Source organism: Salvelinus fontinalis, chromosome 12, assembly GCF_029448725.1.
Source record: "Salvelinus fontinalis isolate EN_2023a chromosome 12, ASM2944872v1, whole genome shotgun sequence".
Lineage (NCBI taxonomy): Eukaryota > Metazoa > Chordata > Actinopteri > Salmoniformes > Salmonidae > Salvelinus > Salvelinus fontinalis.
The window spans coordinates 59,422,190-59,439,385 of record NC_074676.1 but is presented as its reverse complement, the minus strand read 5'-3'; the positions used below and the strand labels follow the sequence as shown (position 1 = coordinate 59,439,385).

Below are 17,196 nucleotides of genomic sequence, written 5' to 3'. Positions count from 1 at the left end.
ATGTCTATCTAACCCCAGACTCCTACACTATACACTGGGTATGTCTATACACTATACACTGGGTATGTCTATACTCTATACACTGGGTATGTCTATACACTATACACTGGGTATGTCTATCTAACCCCAGACTCCTACACTATACACTGGGTATGTCTATACACTATACACTGGGTATGTCTATACACTATACACTGGGTATGTCTATACTCTATACACTGGGTATGTCTATCTATAACCCCAGACTCCTACACTATACACTGAGTATGTCTATACACTATACACTGGGTATGTCTATACACTATACACTGGGTATGTCTATCTAACCCCAGACTCCTACACTATACACTGGGTATGTCTATACACTATACACTGGGTATGTCTATACACTATACACTGGGTATGTCTATCTAACCCCAGACTCCTACACTATACACTGGGTATGTCTATACACTATACACTGGGTATGTCTATACACTATACACTGGGTATGTCTATCTAACCCCAGACTCTTATACTATACACTGGGTATGTCTATCTATAACCCCAGACTCCTACACTATACACTGGGTATGTCTATCTATAACCCCAGACTCCTACACTATACACTGGGTATGTCTATACACTATACACTGGGTATGTCTATACACTATACACTGGGTATGTCTATACACTATACACTGGGTATGTCTATATAACCCCAGACTCCTACACTATACACTGGGTATGTCTATACACTATACACTGGGTATGTCTATCTATAACCCCAGACTCCTACACTATACACTGGGTATGTCTATACACTATACACTGGGTATGTCTATCTATAACCCCAGACTCCTACACTATACACTGGGTATGTCTATACACTATACACTGGGTATGTCTATACACTATACACTGGGTATGTCTATACACTATACACTGGGTATGTCTATACACTATACACTGGGTATGTCTATACACTATACACTGGGTATGTCTATACACTATACACTGGGTATGTCTATCTAACCCCAGACTCCTATACTATACACTGGGTATGTCTATCTAACCCCAGACTCCTACACTATACACTGGGTATGTCTATCTAACCCCAGACTCCTACACTATACACTGGGTATGTCTATCTAACCCCAGACTCCTACACTATACACTGGGTATGTCTATACACTATATACTGGGTATGTCTATACACTATACACTGGGTATGTCTATACACTATACACTGGGTATGTCTATCTATAACCCCAGACTCCTACTCTATACACTGGGTATGTCTATCTAACCCCAGACTCCTACACTATACACTGGGTATGTCTATACACTATACACTGGGTATGTCTATACACTATACACTGGGTATGTCTATCTAACCCCAGACTCCTACACTATACACTGGGTATGTCTATACACTATACACTGGGTATGTCTATACACTATACACTGGGTATGTCTATCTAACCCCAGACTCCTACACTATACACTGGGTATGTCTATACACTATACACTGGGTATGTCTATCTAACCCCAGACTCCTACTCTATACACTGGGTATGTCTATACACTATACACTGGGTATGTCTATACACTATACACTGGGTATGTCTATACACTATACACTGGGTATGTCTATCTATAACCCCAGACTCCTACACTATACACTGGGTATGTCTATCTATAACCCCAGACTCCTACACTATACACTGGGTATGTCTATACACTATACACTGGGTATGTCTATACACTATACACTGGGTATGTCTATACACTATACACTGGGTATGTCTATCTAACCCCAGACTCCTACACTATACACTGGGTATGTCTATCTATAACCCCAGACTCCTACACTATTCACTGGGTATGTCTATCTAACCCCAGACTCCTACACTATACACTGGGTATGTCTATACACTATACACTGGGTATGTCTATCTATAACCCCAGACTCCTACACTATACACTGGGTATGTCTATACACTATACACTGGGTATGTCTATACACTATACACTGGGTATGTCTATACACTATACACTGGGTATGTCTATCTATAACCCCAGACTCCTACACTATACACTGGGTATGTCTATACACTATACACTGGGTATGTCTATCTATAACCCCAGAGTCCTACACTATACACTGGGTATGTCTATCTAACCCCAGACTCCTATACTATACACTGGGTATGTCTATCTATAACCCCAGACTCCTACACTATACACTGGGTATGTCTATACACTATACACTGGGTATGTCTATCTAACCCCAGACTCCTACACTATACACTGGGTATGTCTATACACTATACACTGGGTATGTCTATACACTATACACTGGGTATGTCTATACACTATACACTGGGTATGTCTATCTATAACCCCAGACTCCTACACTATACACTGGGTATGTCTATCTATAACCCCAGACTCCTACACTATACACTGGGTATGTCTATCTATAACCCCAGACTCCTACACTATACACTGGGTATGTCTATACACTATACACTGGGTATGTCTATCTAACCCCAGACTCCTACACTATACACTGGGTATGTCTATACACTATATACTGGGTATGTCAGTACATCCTATTAGGTTTGAAATGTTCCCTTGCAGTGGGATGGTGGATTGTGACTGGTATGTTGTGTGTCCTACAGCTAGGCAGTCTGTTCTCCAGTCACTGCCTACCAGAGGTGACTCAGGCCATGTGGGACTTTTACCTCCAACAGGCCGACCCCTTCCTCATCTTCTTCCTCCTGCTTATCATCCTCGTCAACGCCAAGTACACACTATTACAACATATTCACAATACAAACCAGATTACCACACATAGCTACCGCAAATCAATGTCATAAACTGATCAATACAAGGTCTTCAATGCTCTGATATTACATTATTACTTTTGGTTCCCCCTAGAGATAACATCCTGTTTGTTCCCCCCTAGAGAGAACATCCTGTTTGTTCCCCCCTAGAGATAACATCCTGTTTGTTCCCCCCTAGAGATAACATCCTGTTAGTTCCCCCCTAGAGATAACATCCTGTTTGTTCCCCCCTAGAGATAACATCCTGTTTGTTCCCCCCTAGAGATAACATCCTGTTTGTTCCCCCCTAGAGATAACATCCTGTTTGTTCCCCCCTAGAGATAACATCCTGTTAGTTCCCCCCTAGAGATAACATCCTGTTTGTTCCCCCCTAGAGATGACATCCTGTTTGTTTTCCCCTAGAGATGACATCCTGTTTGTTTTCCCCTAGAGATGACATCCTGTTTGTTCCCCACTAGAGATGACATCCTGTTTGTTCCCCCCTAGAGATAACATCCTGTTAGTTCCCCCCTAGAGATAACATCCTGTTTGTTCCCCCCTAGAGATAACATCCTGTTTGTTCCCCCCTAGAGATAACATCCTGTTTGTTCCCCCACTAGAGATAACATCCTGTTTGTTCCCCCCCCTAGAGATAACATCCTGTTTGTTCCCCCCCCTAGAGATAACATCCTGTTTGTTCCCCCCTAGAGATAACATCCTGTTTGTTCCCCCACTAGAGATAACATCCTGTTTGTTCCCCCCCCTAGAGATAACATCCTGTTTGTCCCCCCCCCCCTAGAGATAACATCCTGTTTGTTCCCCCCTAGAGATAACATCCTGTTTGTTCCCCCACTAGAGATAACATCCTGTTTGTTCCCCCACTAGAGATGACATCCTGTTTGTTCCCCCCTAGAGATAACATCCTGTTTGTTCCCCCCCTAGAGATAACATCCTGTTTGTTCCCCCCTAGAGATAACATCCTGTTAGTTCCCCCCTAGAGATAACATCCTGTTAGTTCCCCCCTAGAGATAACATCCTGTTTGTTTCCCACTAGAGATAACATCCTGTTTGTTCCCCCCCCTAGAGATAACATCCTGTTTGTTCCCCCCCCTAGAGATAACATCCTGTTTGTTCCCCCCTAGAGATAACATCCTGTTTGTTCCCCCCTAGAGATAACATCCTGTTTGTTCCCCCACTAGAGATAACATCCTGTTTGTCCCCCCCCCCTAGAGATAACATCCTGTTTGTTCCCCCACTAGAGATAACATCCTGTTAGTTCCCCCCTAGAGATAACATCCTGTTTGTTCCCCCCCTAGAGATAACATCCTGTTTGTTCCCCCCTAGAGATAACATCCTGTTTGTTTCCCACTAGAGATAACATCCTGTTTGTTCCCCCCTAGAGATAACATCCTGTTTGTTCCCCCCCCTAGAGATAACATCCTGTTTGTTCCCCCCTAGAGATAACATCCTGTTTGTTCCCCCGTAGAGATAACACCCTGTTTGTTCCCCCGTAGAGATAACATCCTGTTTGTCCCCCCCCCCCCCCTAGAGATAACATCCTGTTTGTTCCCCCCTAGAGATAACATCCTGTTTGTTCCCCCCTAGAGATAACATCCTGTTTGTTTCCCACTAGAGATAACATCCTGTTTGTTCCCCCCTAGAGAGAACATCCTGTTTGTTCCCCCCTAGAGAGAACATCCTGTTTGTTCCCCCCCTAGAGATAACATCCTGTTTGTCCCCCCCCCTAGAGATAACATCCTGTTTGTCCCCCCCCCTAGAGATAACATCCTGTTTGTTCCCCCCTAGAGATAACATCCTGTTTGTTCCCCCCTAGAGATAACATCCTGTTTGTTCCCCCCTAGAGATAACATCCTGTTTGTTCCCCCCTAGAGAGAACATCCTGTTTGTTCCCCCCCTAGAGATAACATCCTGTTTGTCCCCCCCTAGAGATAACATCCTGTTTGTCCCCCCCCTAGAGATAACATCCTGTTTGTCCCCCCCTAGAGATAACATCCTGTTTGTCCCCCCCCTAGAGATAACATCCTGTTTGTCCCCCCCCCCTAGAGATAACATCCTGTTTGTTCCCCCCTAGAGATAACATCCTGTTTGTTCCCCCCTAGAGATAACATCCTGTTAGTTCCCCCACTAGAGATAACATCCTGTTTGTTCCCCCCTAGAGATAACATCCTGTTTGTTCCCCCCTAGAGATAACATCCTGTTTGTTCCCCCCTAGAGATAACATCCTGTTTGTTCCCCCCTAGAGATAACATCCTGTTTGTTCCCCCCCTAGAGATAACATCCTGTTTGTCCCCCCCTAGAGATAACATCCTGTTTGTCCCCCCCCTAGAGATAACATCCTGTTTGTCCCCCCCCCCTAGAGATAACATCCTGTTTGTTCCCCCCTAGAGATAACATCCTGTTTGTTCCCCCCTAGAGATAACATCCTGTTTGTTCCCCCCTAGAGAGAACATCCTGTTTGTTCCCCCCTAGAGATAACATCCTGTTAGTTCCCCACTAGAGATAACATCCTGTTTGTTCCCCCCTAGAGATAACATCCTGTTAGTTCCCCCCTAGAGATAACATCCTGTTAGTTCACCCCTAGAGATAACATCCTGTTTGTTCCCCCCTAGAGATAACATCCTGTTAGTTCCCCCACTAGAGATAACATCCTGTTTGTTCCCCCCTAGAGATAACATCCTGTTTGTTCCCCCCTAGAGATAACATCCTGTTTGTTCCCCCCTAGAGATAACATCCTGTTTGTTCCCCCCTAGAGATAACATCCTGTTTGTTTCCCCCCTAGAGATAACATCCTGTTTGTTCCCCACTAGAGATAACATCCTGTTTGTTCCCCCCCCTAGAGAGAACATCCTGTTTGTTCCCCACTAGAGATAACATCCTGTTTGTTCCCCCCCTAGAGATAACATCCTGTTTGTTCCCCCCTAGAGAGAACATCCTGTTTGTTCCCCCACTAGAGATAACATCCTGTTTGTTCCCCCCCCTAGAGATAACATCCTGTTTGTTCCCCCCCCTAGAGATAACATCCTGTTTGTTCCCCACTAGAGATAACATCCTGTTTGTTCCCTACTAGAGATAACATCCTGTTAGTTCACCCCTAGAGATAACATCCTGTTTGTTCCCCCACTAGAGATAACATCCTGTTTGTTCCCCCCTAGAGATAACATCCTGTTTGTTCCCCCCTAGAGATAACATCCTGTTAGTTCCCCCCTAGAGATAACATCCTGTTAGTTCCCCCCTAGAGATAACATCCTGTTAGTTCCCCCCTAGAGATAACATCCTGTTAGTTCCCCCCTAGAGATAACATCCTGTTTGTTCCCCCCTAGAGATAACATCCTGTTAGTTCCCCCCTAGAGATAACATCCTGTTAGTTCCCCCCTAGAGATAACATCCTGTTAGTTCCCCCCTAGAGATAACATCCTGTTAGTTCCCCCCTAGAGATAACATCCTGTTAGTTCCCCCCTAGAGATAACATCCTGTTAGTTCCCCCCTAGAGATAACATCCTGTTAGTTCCCCCCTAGAGATAACATCCTGTTAGTTCCCCCCTAGAGATAACATCCTGTTTGTTGCCCCCTAGAGATAACATCCTGTTTGTTCCCCCCTAGAGATAACATCCTGTTTGTTCCCCCCTAGAGATAACATCCTGTTAGTTCCCCCCTAGAGATAACATCCTGTTTGTTTCCCACTAGAGATAACATCCTGTTTGTTCCCCCCCCTAGAGATAACATCCTGTTTGTTCCCCCCTAGAGATAACATCCTGTTTGTTCCCCACTAGAGATAACATCCTGTTTGTTCCCCACTAGAGATAACATCCTGTTTGTTCCCCACTAGAGATAACATCCTGTTTGTTCCCCACTAGAGATAACATCCTGTTTGTTCCCCCCTAGAGATAACATCCTGTTTGTTCCCCACTAGAGATAACATCCTGTTAGTTCCCCCCTAGAGATAACATCCTGTTAGTTCCCCCCTAGAGATAACATCCTGTTTGTTCCCCACTAGAGAGAACATCCTGTTTGTTCCCCCCTAGAGATAACATCCTGTTTGTTCCCCCACTAGAGATAACATCCTGTTTGTTCCCCCACTAGAGATAACATCCTGTTAGTTCCCCCCTAGAGATAACATCCTGTTAGTTCCCCCCTAGAGATAACATCCTGTTTGTTCCCCCCTAGAGATAACATCCTGTTTGTTCCCCCACTAGAGATAACATCCTGTTTGTTCCCCCACTAGAGATAACATCCTGTTTGTTCCCCCCTAGAGATAACATCCTGTTTGTTTCCCACTAGAGATAACATCCTGTTTGTCCCCCCCCCCTAGAGATAACATCCTGTTTGTCCCCCCCCCCCCTAGAGATAACATCCTGTTTGTTTCCCCCTAGAGATAACATCCTGTTTGTTCCCCCCTAGAGATAACATCCTGTTTGTTTCCCACTAGAGATAACATCCTGTTTGTTCCCCCCTAGAGATAACATCCTGTTTGTTCCCCCCTAGAGAGAACATCCTGTTTGTTCCCCCCTAGAGAGAACATCCTGTTTGTTCCCCCCTAGAGAGAACATCCTGTTTGTTCCCCCCCTAGAGATAACATCCTGTTTGTCCCCCCCCCTAGAGATAACATCCTGTTTGTTCCCCCCTAGAGATAACATCCTGTTTGTTCCCCCCTAGAGATAACATCCTGTTTGTTCCCCCCTAGAGATAACATCCTGTTTGTTCCCCCCTAGAGATAACATCCTGTTTGTTCCCCCCTAGAGAGAACATCCTGTTTGTTCCCCACTAGAGATAACATCCTGTTTGTCCCCCCCTAGAGATAACATCCTGTTTGTCCCCCCCTAGAGATAACATCCTGTTTGTCCCCCCCCCTAGAGATAACATCCTGTTTGTTCCCCCCTAGAGATAACATCCTGTTTGTTCCCCCCTAGAGATAACATCCTGTTTGTTCCCCCCTAGAGATAACATCCTGTTTGTTCCCCCCTAGAGAGAACATCCTGTTTGTTCCCCCCCTAGAGATAACATCCTGTTTGTCCCCCCCTAGAGATAACATCCTGTTTGTCCCCCCCCTAGAGATAACATCCTGTTTGTCCCCCCCCCCTAGAGATAACATCCTGTTTGTTCCCCCCTAGAGATAACATCCTGTTTGTTCCCCCACTAGAGATGACATCCTGTTTGTTCCCCCCCCTAGAGATGACATCCTGTTTGTTCCCCCCCCTAGAGATAACATCCTGTTTGTTCCCCCCCCTAGAGATAACATCCTGTTTGTTCCCCCCTAGAGATAACATCCTGTTTGTTCCCCCCTAGAGATAACATCCTGTTTGTTCCCCCCTAGAGATAACATCCTGTTTGTTCCCCCCCTAGAGATAACATCCTGTTTGTTCCCCCCTAGAGATAACATCCTGTTTGTTCCCCCCCCTAGAGAGAACATCCTGTTTGTTCCCCCCCTAGAGATAACATCCTGTTTGTTCCCCCCCTAGAGATAACATCCTGTTTGTTCCCCCCTAGAGATAACATCCTGTTAGTTCACCCCTAGAGATAACATCCTGTTTGTTCCCCCCTAGAGATAACATCCTGTTTGTTCCCCCCTAGAGATAACATCCTGTTTGTTCCCCCCTAGAGATAACATCCTGTTTGTTCCCCACTAGAGATAACATCCTGTTAGTTCCCCACTAGAGATAACATCCTGTTAGTTCCCCCCTAGAGATAACATCCTGTTAGTTCCCCCCTAGAGATAACATCCTGTTAGTTCCCCCCTAGAGATAACATCCTGTTAGTTTCCCCCTAGAGATAACATCCTGTTAGTTCCCCCCTAGAGATAACATCCTGTTAGTTCCCCCCTAGAGATAACATCCTGTTAGTTCACCCCTAGAGATAACATCCTGTTTGTTCCCCCCTAGAGAGAACATCCTGTTTGTTCCCCCCCTAGAGATAACATCCTGTTAGTTCCCCCCTAGAGATAACATCCTGTTAGTTCCCCCCTAGAGAGAACATCCTGTTTGTTCCCCCCTAGAGAGAACATCCTGTTTGTTCCCCCCTAGAGAGAACATCCTGTTTGTTCCCCCCTAGAGATAACATCCTGTTTGTTCCCCCCTAGAGAGAACATCCTGTTAGTTCCCCCCTAGAGAGAACATCCTGTTTGTTCCCCCCTAGAGATAACATCCTGTTTTTTCCCCCCTAGAGATAACATCCTGTTTTTCCCCCCTAGAGAGAACATCCTGTTTGTTCCCCCCCTAGAGAGAACATCCTGTTAGTTCCCCCCTAGAGATAACATCCTGTTAGTTCCCCCCTAGAGATAACATCCTGTTTGTTCCCCCCTAGAGATAACATCCTGTTTGTTCTCCCCTAGAGATAACATCCTGTTAGTTCCCCCCTAGAGATAACATCCTGTTAGTTCCCCCCTAGAGATAACATCCTGTTAGTTCCCCCCTAGAGATAACATCCTGTTAGTTCCCCCCTAGAGATAACATCCTGTTAGTTCCCCCCTAGAGATAACATCCTGTTAGTTCCCCCCTAGAGATAACATCCTGTTAGTTCCCCCCTAGAGATAACATCCTGTTTTTTCCCCCCTAGAGATAACATCCTGTTTGTTCCCCCCCTAGAGATAACATCCTGTTAGTTCCCCCCTAGAGATAACATCCTGTTTGTTCCCCCCTAGAGATAACATCCTGTTTGTTCCCCACTAGAGATAACATCCTGTTTGTTCCCCACTAGAGATAACATCCTGTTTGTTCCCCCCTAGAGATAACATCCTGTTAGTTCCCCCCTAGAGATAACATCCTGTTAGTTCCCCCCTAGAGATAACATCCTGTTTGTTCACCCACTAGAGATAACATCCTGTTTGTTCCCCCCTAGAGATAACATCCTGTTTGTTCCCCCCTAGAGATAACATCCTGTTAGTTCCCCCCTAGAGATAACATCCTGTTAGTTCCCCCCTAGAGATAACATCCTGTTAGTTCCCCCCTAGAGATAACATCCTGTTAGTTCCCCCCTAGAGATAACATCCTGTTTTTTCCCCCCTAGAGATAACATCATGTTTGTTCCCCCCCTAGAGATAACATCCTGTTAGTTCCCCCCTAGAGATAACATCCTGTTTGTTCCCCCCTAGAGATAACATCCTGTTTGTTCCCCACTAGAGATAACATCCTGTTAGTTCCCCCACTAGAGATAACATCCTGTTTGTTCCCCCCTAGAGATAACATCCTGTTTGTTCCCCCCTAGAGATAACATCCTGTTTGTTCCCCCCTAGAGATAACATCCTGTTTGTTCCCCCCTAGAGATAACATCCTGTTTGTTCCCCCCTAGAGATAACATCCTGTTTGTTCCCCCCTAGAGATAACATCCTGTTTGTTCCCCCCTAGAGATAACATCCTGTTAGTTCCCCCCTAGAGATAACATCCTGTTAGTTCCCCCCTAGAGATAACATCCTGTTTGTTCCCCACTAGAGATAACATCCTGTTAGTTCCCCCACTAGAGATAACATCCTGTTTGTTCCCCCCTAGAGATAACATCCTGTTTGTTCCCCCCTAGAGATAACATCCTGTTTGTTCCCCCCTAGAGATAACATCCTGTTTGTTCCCCCCTAGAGATAACATCCTGTTTGTTCCCCCCTAGAGATAACATCCTGTTTGTTCCCCCCTAGAGATAACATCCTGTTTGTTCCCCCCTAGAGATAACATCCTGTTTGTTCCCCCCTAGAGATAACATCCTGTTAGTTCCCCCCTAGAGATAACATCCTGTTTGTTCCCCCCTAGAGATAACATCCTGTTAGTTCCCCCCTAGAGATAACATCCTGTTTGTTCCCCCCTAGAGATAACATCCTGTTTGTTCCCCCCCTAGAGATAACATCCTGTTAGTTCCCCCCTAGAGATAACATCCTGTTAGTTCCCCCCTAGAGATAACATCCTGTTAGTTCCCCCCTAGAGATAACATCCTGTTTGTCCCCCCACTAGAGATAACATCCTGTTTGTTCCCCCACTAGAGATAACATCCTGTTTGTTCCCCCACTAGAGATAACATCCTGTTTGTTCCCCCACTAGAGATAACATCCTGTTTGTCCCCCACTAGAGATAACATCCTGTTTGTTCCCCCCTAGAGATAACATCCTGTTTGTTCCCCCCTAGAGATAACATCCTGTTTGTTCCCCCCCTAGAGATAACATCCTGCAACAAGAAGGGGACAGTAAAGAAGAAATCATCAGTAAGTTATCTTCTTCTGGATTCATCTTCTCGGCTGCTGTGTATTGAATGCAGGGTTGTAACCCGTGTGTTTGTTACAGAGATGTTGGAGGACTCTCCTGCCCTGTTAGAGGCTGATGATATCGAAGACCTGTTCTCTCTGGCTCAGTATTACTGGAGCAAGACACCTCTGTCTCTGAGAAAGGTAAAGTACTGTCATGGGGCCCTGCTAATAGAGCTGACATGGGGAGGAATACCTTACTGTGAAATGTTTACTTACAAGCCCTTAAACCAACAATGCAGTTTTAAGAATATAGAGTGAAGAAAATACTTTGTATTTTTTTTGTTGACTTTATGTAGTAACACAAAATAACAATAACGAGACTATATACAGGGGGTACCGGTACAGAGTCAATGTGAACAGTCTATGACTTGGGTGACTGGAGTCTTTAACAATTCTTTGGGCCTTCCTCTGACACCCCCTGGTATAGAGGTCCAGGATGGCAGGAAGCTTGGCCCCAGTGATGTACTGGGCTGAACATACTACACTCTGTAGCGCCTTGCGGTCAGATCCCTAGCAGTTGCACTACCAAGCAGTGATGCAACCAGTCAGGATGCTCTCGCTGGTGTAGCTGTAGAACCTTTTGAGGATCTGAGGACCCATGTCAAATCTTTTCGGTCTCCTGAGGGTGAATAGGTGTTGTCGTGCCCTCTTCACAACTGTCTTGGTGTGTTTGGACCATGATAGTTTGTTGGTGATGTGGACACCAAGGAATTTGAAACTCTCGACCCGCTCCACTACAGCCCCGTCGATGTTAATGGGGGCCTGTTCAGCCCTCCTTTTCCTGTAGTCCACGATCAGCTCCTTTGTCTTGCTCACGTTGAGGGAGAGGTTGTTGTCCTGGCACCACACTGCCAGGTCTCTGACCTCCTCCCTATAGGCTGTCTCATCGTTGTCGGTGATCAGGCCTACCATTGCAGTCATGAGTGAACAGGAAGTACAGGAGGGGCCTGAGCACGCACTCCTGAGGGGCCCCATGTTGAGGATCAGTGTGGTGGATGTGTTGTTACCTACCTTCACCACCTGGGGGCGGCCCGCCAGGAAGTCCAGGATCCAGTTGCATGGAGCTCTGTTCAATATAACGGAAGTTGCTGCCCCTGCAGTGAGTGGCAGTTTTGTGAGGGAAGAAGAAGCTTGACAAATGTTTTTTCTTGGAGAATACCTTTTACATTTCTCTGAACTGTTTTAATTCTCTTCAGTGGGCCATGTTAAGTTGCTAGCTTTCATAATGTATGTCGCTGTATGTCTCTCTGTGAGTAGGAGAACCAGACTCTGACTCTCTCTGTCTGTAGGAGAACCAGACTCTGACTCTCTCTCTCTGTGTCTGTAGGAGAACCAGACTCTGACTCTCTCTGTGTCTGTAGGAGAACCAGACTCTGACTCTCTCTGTCTGTAGGAGAACCAGACTCTGACTCTCTCTGTCTGTAGGAGAACCAGACTCTGACTCTCTCTGTCTGTAGGAGAACCAGACTCTGACTCTCTCTGTCTGTAGGAGAACCGGACTCTGACTCTCTCTCTGTCTGTAGGAGAACCAGACTCTGACTCTCTCTCTGTCTGTAGGAGAACCAGACTCTGACTCTCTCTGTCTGTAGGAGAACCAGACTCTGACTCTCTCTGTGTGTAGGAGAACCAGACTCTGACTCTCTCTGTGTGTAGGAGAACCAGACTCTGACTCTCTCTGTGTGTAGGAGAACCAGACTCTGACTCTCTCTGTCTGTAGGAGAACCAGACTCTGACTCTGTCTGTAGGAGAACCAGACTCTGACTCTCTCTCTCTCTGTCTGTAGGAGAACCAGACTCTGACTCTCTCTGTGTGTAGGAGAACCAGACTCTGACTCTCTCTGTGTGTAGGAGAACCAGACTCTGACTCTCTCTGTGTGTAGGAGAACCAGACTCTGACTCTGTCTGTAGGAGAACCAGACTCTGACTCTCTCTCTCTCTCTCTCTGTCTGTAGGAGAACCAGACTCTGACTCTCTCTGTCTGTAGGAGAACCAGACTCTGACTCTGTCTGTAGGAGAACCAGACTCTGACTCTCTCTCTCTCTCTCTCTGTCTGTAGGAGAACCAGACTCTGACTCTGTCTGTAGGAGAACCAGACTCTGACTCTCTCTCTCTCTCTCTCTCTGTCTGTAGGAGAACCAGACTCTGACTCTCTCTGTCTGTAGGAGAACCAGACTCTGACTCTCTCTCTCTCTCTCTCTCTCTCTGTCTGTAGGAGAACCAGACTCTGACTCTCTCTGTCTGTAGGAGAACCAGACTCTTGACTCTCTCTGTCTGTAGGAGAACCGGACTCTGATTCTCTCTGTCTGTAGGAGAACCAGACTCTTGACTCTCTCTCTCTCTCTGTGTCTGTAGGAGAACCAGACTCTGACTCTCTCTCTGTCTGTAGGAGAACCAGACTGACTCTCTCTCTGTCTGTAGGAGAACCAGACTGACTCTCTCTCTGTCTGTAGGAGAACCAGACTGACTCTCTCTCTGTCTGTAGGAGAACCAGACTCTGACTCTCTCTGTCTGTAGGAGAACCAGACTCTGACTCTCTCTGTCTGTAGGAGAACCAGACTCTGACTCTCTCTGTCTGTAGGAGAACCGGACTCTGACTCTCTCTCTGTCTGTAGGAGAACCAGACTGACTCTCTCTCTGTCTGTAGGAGAACCAGACTCTGACTCTCTCTCTCTCTCTCTGTGTGTAGGAGAAACAGACTCTGACTCTCTCTCTCTGTCTGTAGGAGAACCAGACTCTGACTCTCTCTGTCTGTAGGAGAACCAGACTCTGACTCTCTCTGTCTGTAGGAGAACCAGACTCTGACTCTCTCTGTCTGTAGGAGAACCAGACTCTGACTCTCTCTGTGAGTAGGAGAACCAGACTCTGACTCTCTCTCTGTGTCTGTAGGAGAACCAGACTCTGACTCTCTCTCTCTCTCTCTGTGTCTGTAGGAGAACCAGAACTTGTTTGGGTCCAGCCTGGTGGCACTGAAGGAGGAAGACATGGATCTGAGTCAGGCTCTCTGTCTCCCTGTGTCTGTCCCTGAGATCCTGCAAGCCAATCAGCTGCAGCCTGTGAGTAACAGCACCCATGAGGTGCGTTCAACAAGGGTTTTCATATTCAGTCAACATGTTACTGTAGTGACAGTTTTAGTTGGACTGAAAATGTTAGTTGAAAATCAAATGGCTAATTAATGTAGCATTTTAGTAACAATAACCAAACAACGAATTACTTTGATATTCCTACTACATGTAATAGAAATGTCTCTATCGACCTGTCCCAGGAAGGGGTTCGGTTTTTTGTGGTGGACTGTCGACCTGCTGAGCAGTACAACGCTGGACACCTCTCTACTGCCTTCCACCTGGACTCAGACTTGGTGAGACCTTGGGGGAGGGGGGGGTGTAGAGGAGACTAGGGACTGGAGAATGGGGAGGGGGGATGGTAGAGGAGAATGGGGAGGGGGGACGGTGGAGGAGAATGGGGAGGGGGGACGGTGGAGGAGAATGGGGAGGGGGGACGGTGGAGGAGAATGGGGAGGGGGGACGGTGGAGGAGAATGGGGAGGGGGGACGGTGGAGGAGAATGGGGAGGGGGGACGGTGGAGGAGAATGGGGAGGGGGGACGGTGGAGGAGAATGGGGACGGTGGAGGAGAATGGGGACGGTGGAGGAGAATGGGGACGGTGGAGGAGAATGGGGACGGTGGAGGAGAATGGGGACGGTGGAGGAGAATGGGGACGGTGGAGGAGAATGGGGAGGGGGGACGGTGGAGGAGAATGGGGACGGTGGAGGGGAGGGGGGACGGTGGAGGAGAATCGGCCACAGGGATATCATATAATAAAATGTTCATGAAATCACAAGTCCAAGACACCAAATGAAAGATACACATCTTGTGAATCCAGCCATCATTTCTGATTTTTAAAATGTTTTACAGGGAAGACACAATATGTATTTCTATTAGCTAACCACCATAGCAAAAGACACAACTTTTTTTTCCCACCATTTTATTCCTGCATAGGTAGCTATCACAAATTCGACCAAATAAAGATATAAATAGTCACTAACCAAGAAACAACTTCATCATATGACAGTCTGATAACATATTTATTGTATAGCATATGTTTTGTTCGAAAAATGTGCATATTTCAGGTATAAATCATAGTTTTACATTGCAGCCACCATCACAACTCTCACCAAAGCAACTAGAATATCTACAGTGAGCAACGTGAATTACCTAAATATTCATCATAAAACATTTATGAAAAATACACAGCATACAGCAAATGAAAGACAAAGATCTTGTGAATCCAGCCAATATTTCAGATTCTTTAAGTGTTTTACAGCGAAAACACAATTTAGTATTATATTAGCTTACTACAATAGCCAACCACACAGCAACATTGATTCATGCACGTTAGCGATAGCGAATAAACCAGCAAAAGATATTACATTTTTCACTAACCTTCTCAAAACTTCATCAGATGACAGTCCTATAACATCATATTACACAATACATATATTGTTTGTTCGAAAATGTGCATATTTAGCGGCACAAATCGTGGTTATACAATGAGAATAGTAGCCAAGCTGCAAAGAAAATGTCGGGAGAAATCTTGGGAGAGGCACCTAATCTAATCAATAACTAATCATTAACTTGACTAAAAAATACAGGTTGGACAGCAAATGAAAGATACATTAGTTCTTAATGCAGCCGCTGTGTTAGATTTTTAAAATTAACGTTACTACGACATACAGCGTGCGTTAAAGCGAGACCGCACCGAAATTAATGGCGGAATAGTAGGTCAACATTTTTCAACAGAACAACGAATTAACATCATAAATAGTTCTTACTTTTTGATGAGCTCCCATCAGAATCTTGGGCAAGTTGTCCTTTGTCCAGAAGAATCGTTGCTCGGTTGTAGATTGTCGCCTTCAACTTTGGAATTAGCAGTAAACATTAGCCATGTGGCGAAGACGTGCCCAACTCACCATAACGCAGCACAAATAAAATACCGAAAATCGCAATATACTGATATAAACTGATATAACTCGGTTTAAAATAACTACATTATGACGTTTTTAACACCTATATCGAATAAAATCAGAGCCGGATATATCTAAGGCCTATAACGAGAGCTTTCCAGAATGCCATCCTGAGGTCTGTCTCGCGTCATGGCGAACGTTGAAAAGAGTGCACCCCCGGTTCCAAGAGCCCTTATATGGCCTCAGATCTGCCTAGCAACTCCATTCCAATTCTCACTGCTTGCTGACATCTAGGGGAAGGCGTATGCAGTGCATGTCGACCAATAGAATACATGCAAATTAATAAACTGACCCTAGAACAGAGTGCCCGATTTCAGATTTCTCACTTCCTGACAGGAAGTTTGCTCCAACTTGAATTCTGTTTTACTCACAGATATAATTCAAACGGTTTTAGAAACTAGAGAGTGTTTTCTATCCAAAAGTAATAATAATATGCATATTGTACAAGCAAGAATTGAGTATGAGGCAGTTTAATTTGGGAACGAATTTTTACAAAGTGAAAACAGCGCCCCCATATTGACAAGAAGTTTTAACCAACAGTGCAGTTTAAAAAAATTACCAACAACAGCAAAAAGTAAGAGATAAGAATAACAAATAATTAAAGAGCAGAAGTAAATAACAATAGTTTGGCAATATACAAGGGGTTAACGGTACAGAGTCAATGTGGAGGCTATATACAGGGTGTTACGGTACAGAGTCAATGTGGAGGCTCTATACAGGGTGTACCGGTACAGAGTCAATGTGGAGGCTATATACAGGGGGTACCGGTACAGAGTCAATGTGGAGGCTATATACAGGGTGTACCGGTACAGAGTCAATGTGGAGGCTATATACAGGGGGTACAGGTAAAGAGTCAATGTGGAGGCTCTATACAGGGGGTACCGGTACAGAGTCAATGTGGAGGCTATATACAGGAGGTACCAGTACAGAGTCAATGTGGAGGCTATATACAGGGGGTACCGGTACAGAGTCAATGTGGAGGCTATATACAGGGTATTAAGGTACAGAGTCAATGTGGAGGCTATATACAGGGTGTACTGGTACAGAGTCAATGTGGAGGCTATATACAGGGGGTACCGGTACAGAGTCAATGTGGAGGCTATATACAGGGTATTAAGGTACAGAGTCAA

The 17,196-nt window shown here is 45.6% G+C and overlaps 1 protein-coding gene across 3 annotated transcripts in view; it reads left to right on the top strand.

Annotated features, from left to right (window-relative positions):
* Positions 1 to 17,196, top strand: part of tbc1d23 (TBC1 domain family, member 23) — a 106,058-nt gene that overhangs the window by 54,074 nt on the left and 34,788 nt on the right. For 2 of the 3 annotated variants that reach the window (XM_055941230.1, XM_055941231.1), the window contains exons 6-10: positions 2,667 to 2,791; positions 10,960 to 11,006; positions 11,086 to 11,189; positions 13,978 to 14,121; positions 14,310 to 14,402. In XM_055941230.1, the coding sequence (XP_055797205.1) occupies positions 2,667 to 2,791; positions 10,960 to 11,006; positions 11,086 to 11,189; positions 13,978 to 14,121; positions 14,310 to 14,402 (513 nt within the window). The remainder of the gene's footprint in view (positions 1 to 2,666; positions 2,792 to 10,959; positions 11,007 to 11,085; positions 11,190 to 13,977; positions 14,122 to 14,309; positions 14,403 to 17,196) is intronic. The other variant, XM_055941232.1, reaches the window with a different exon arrangement.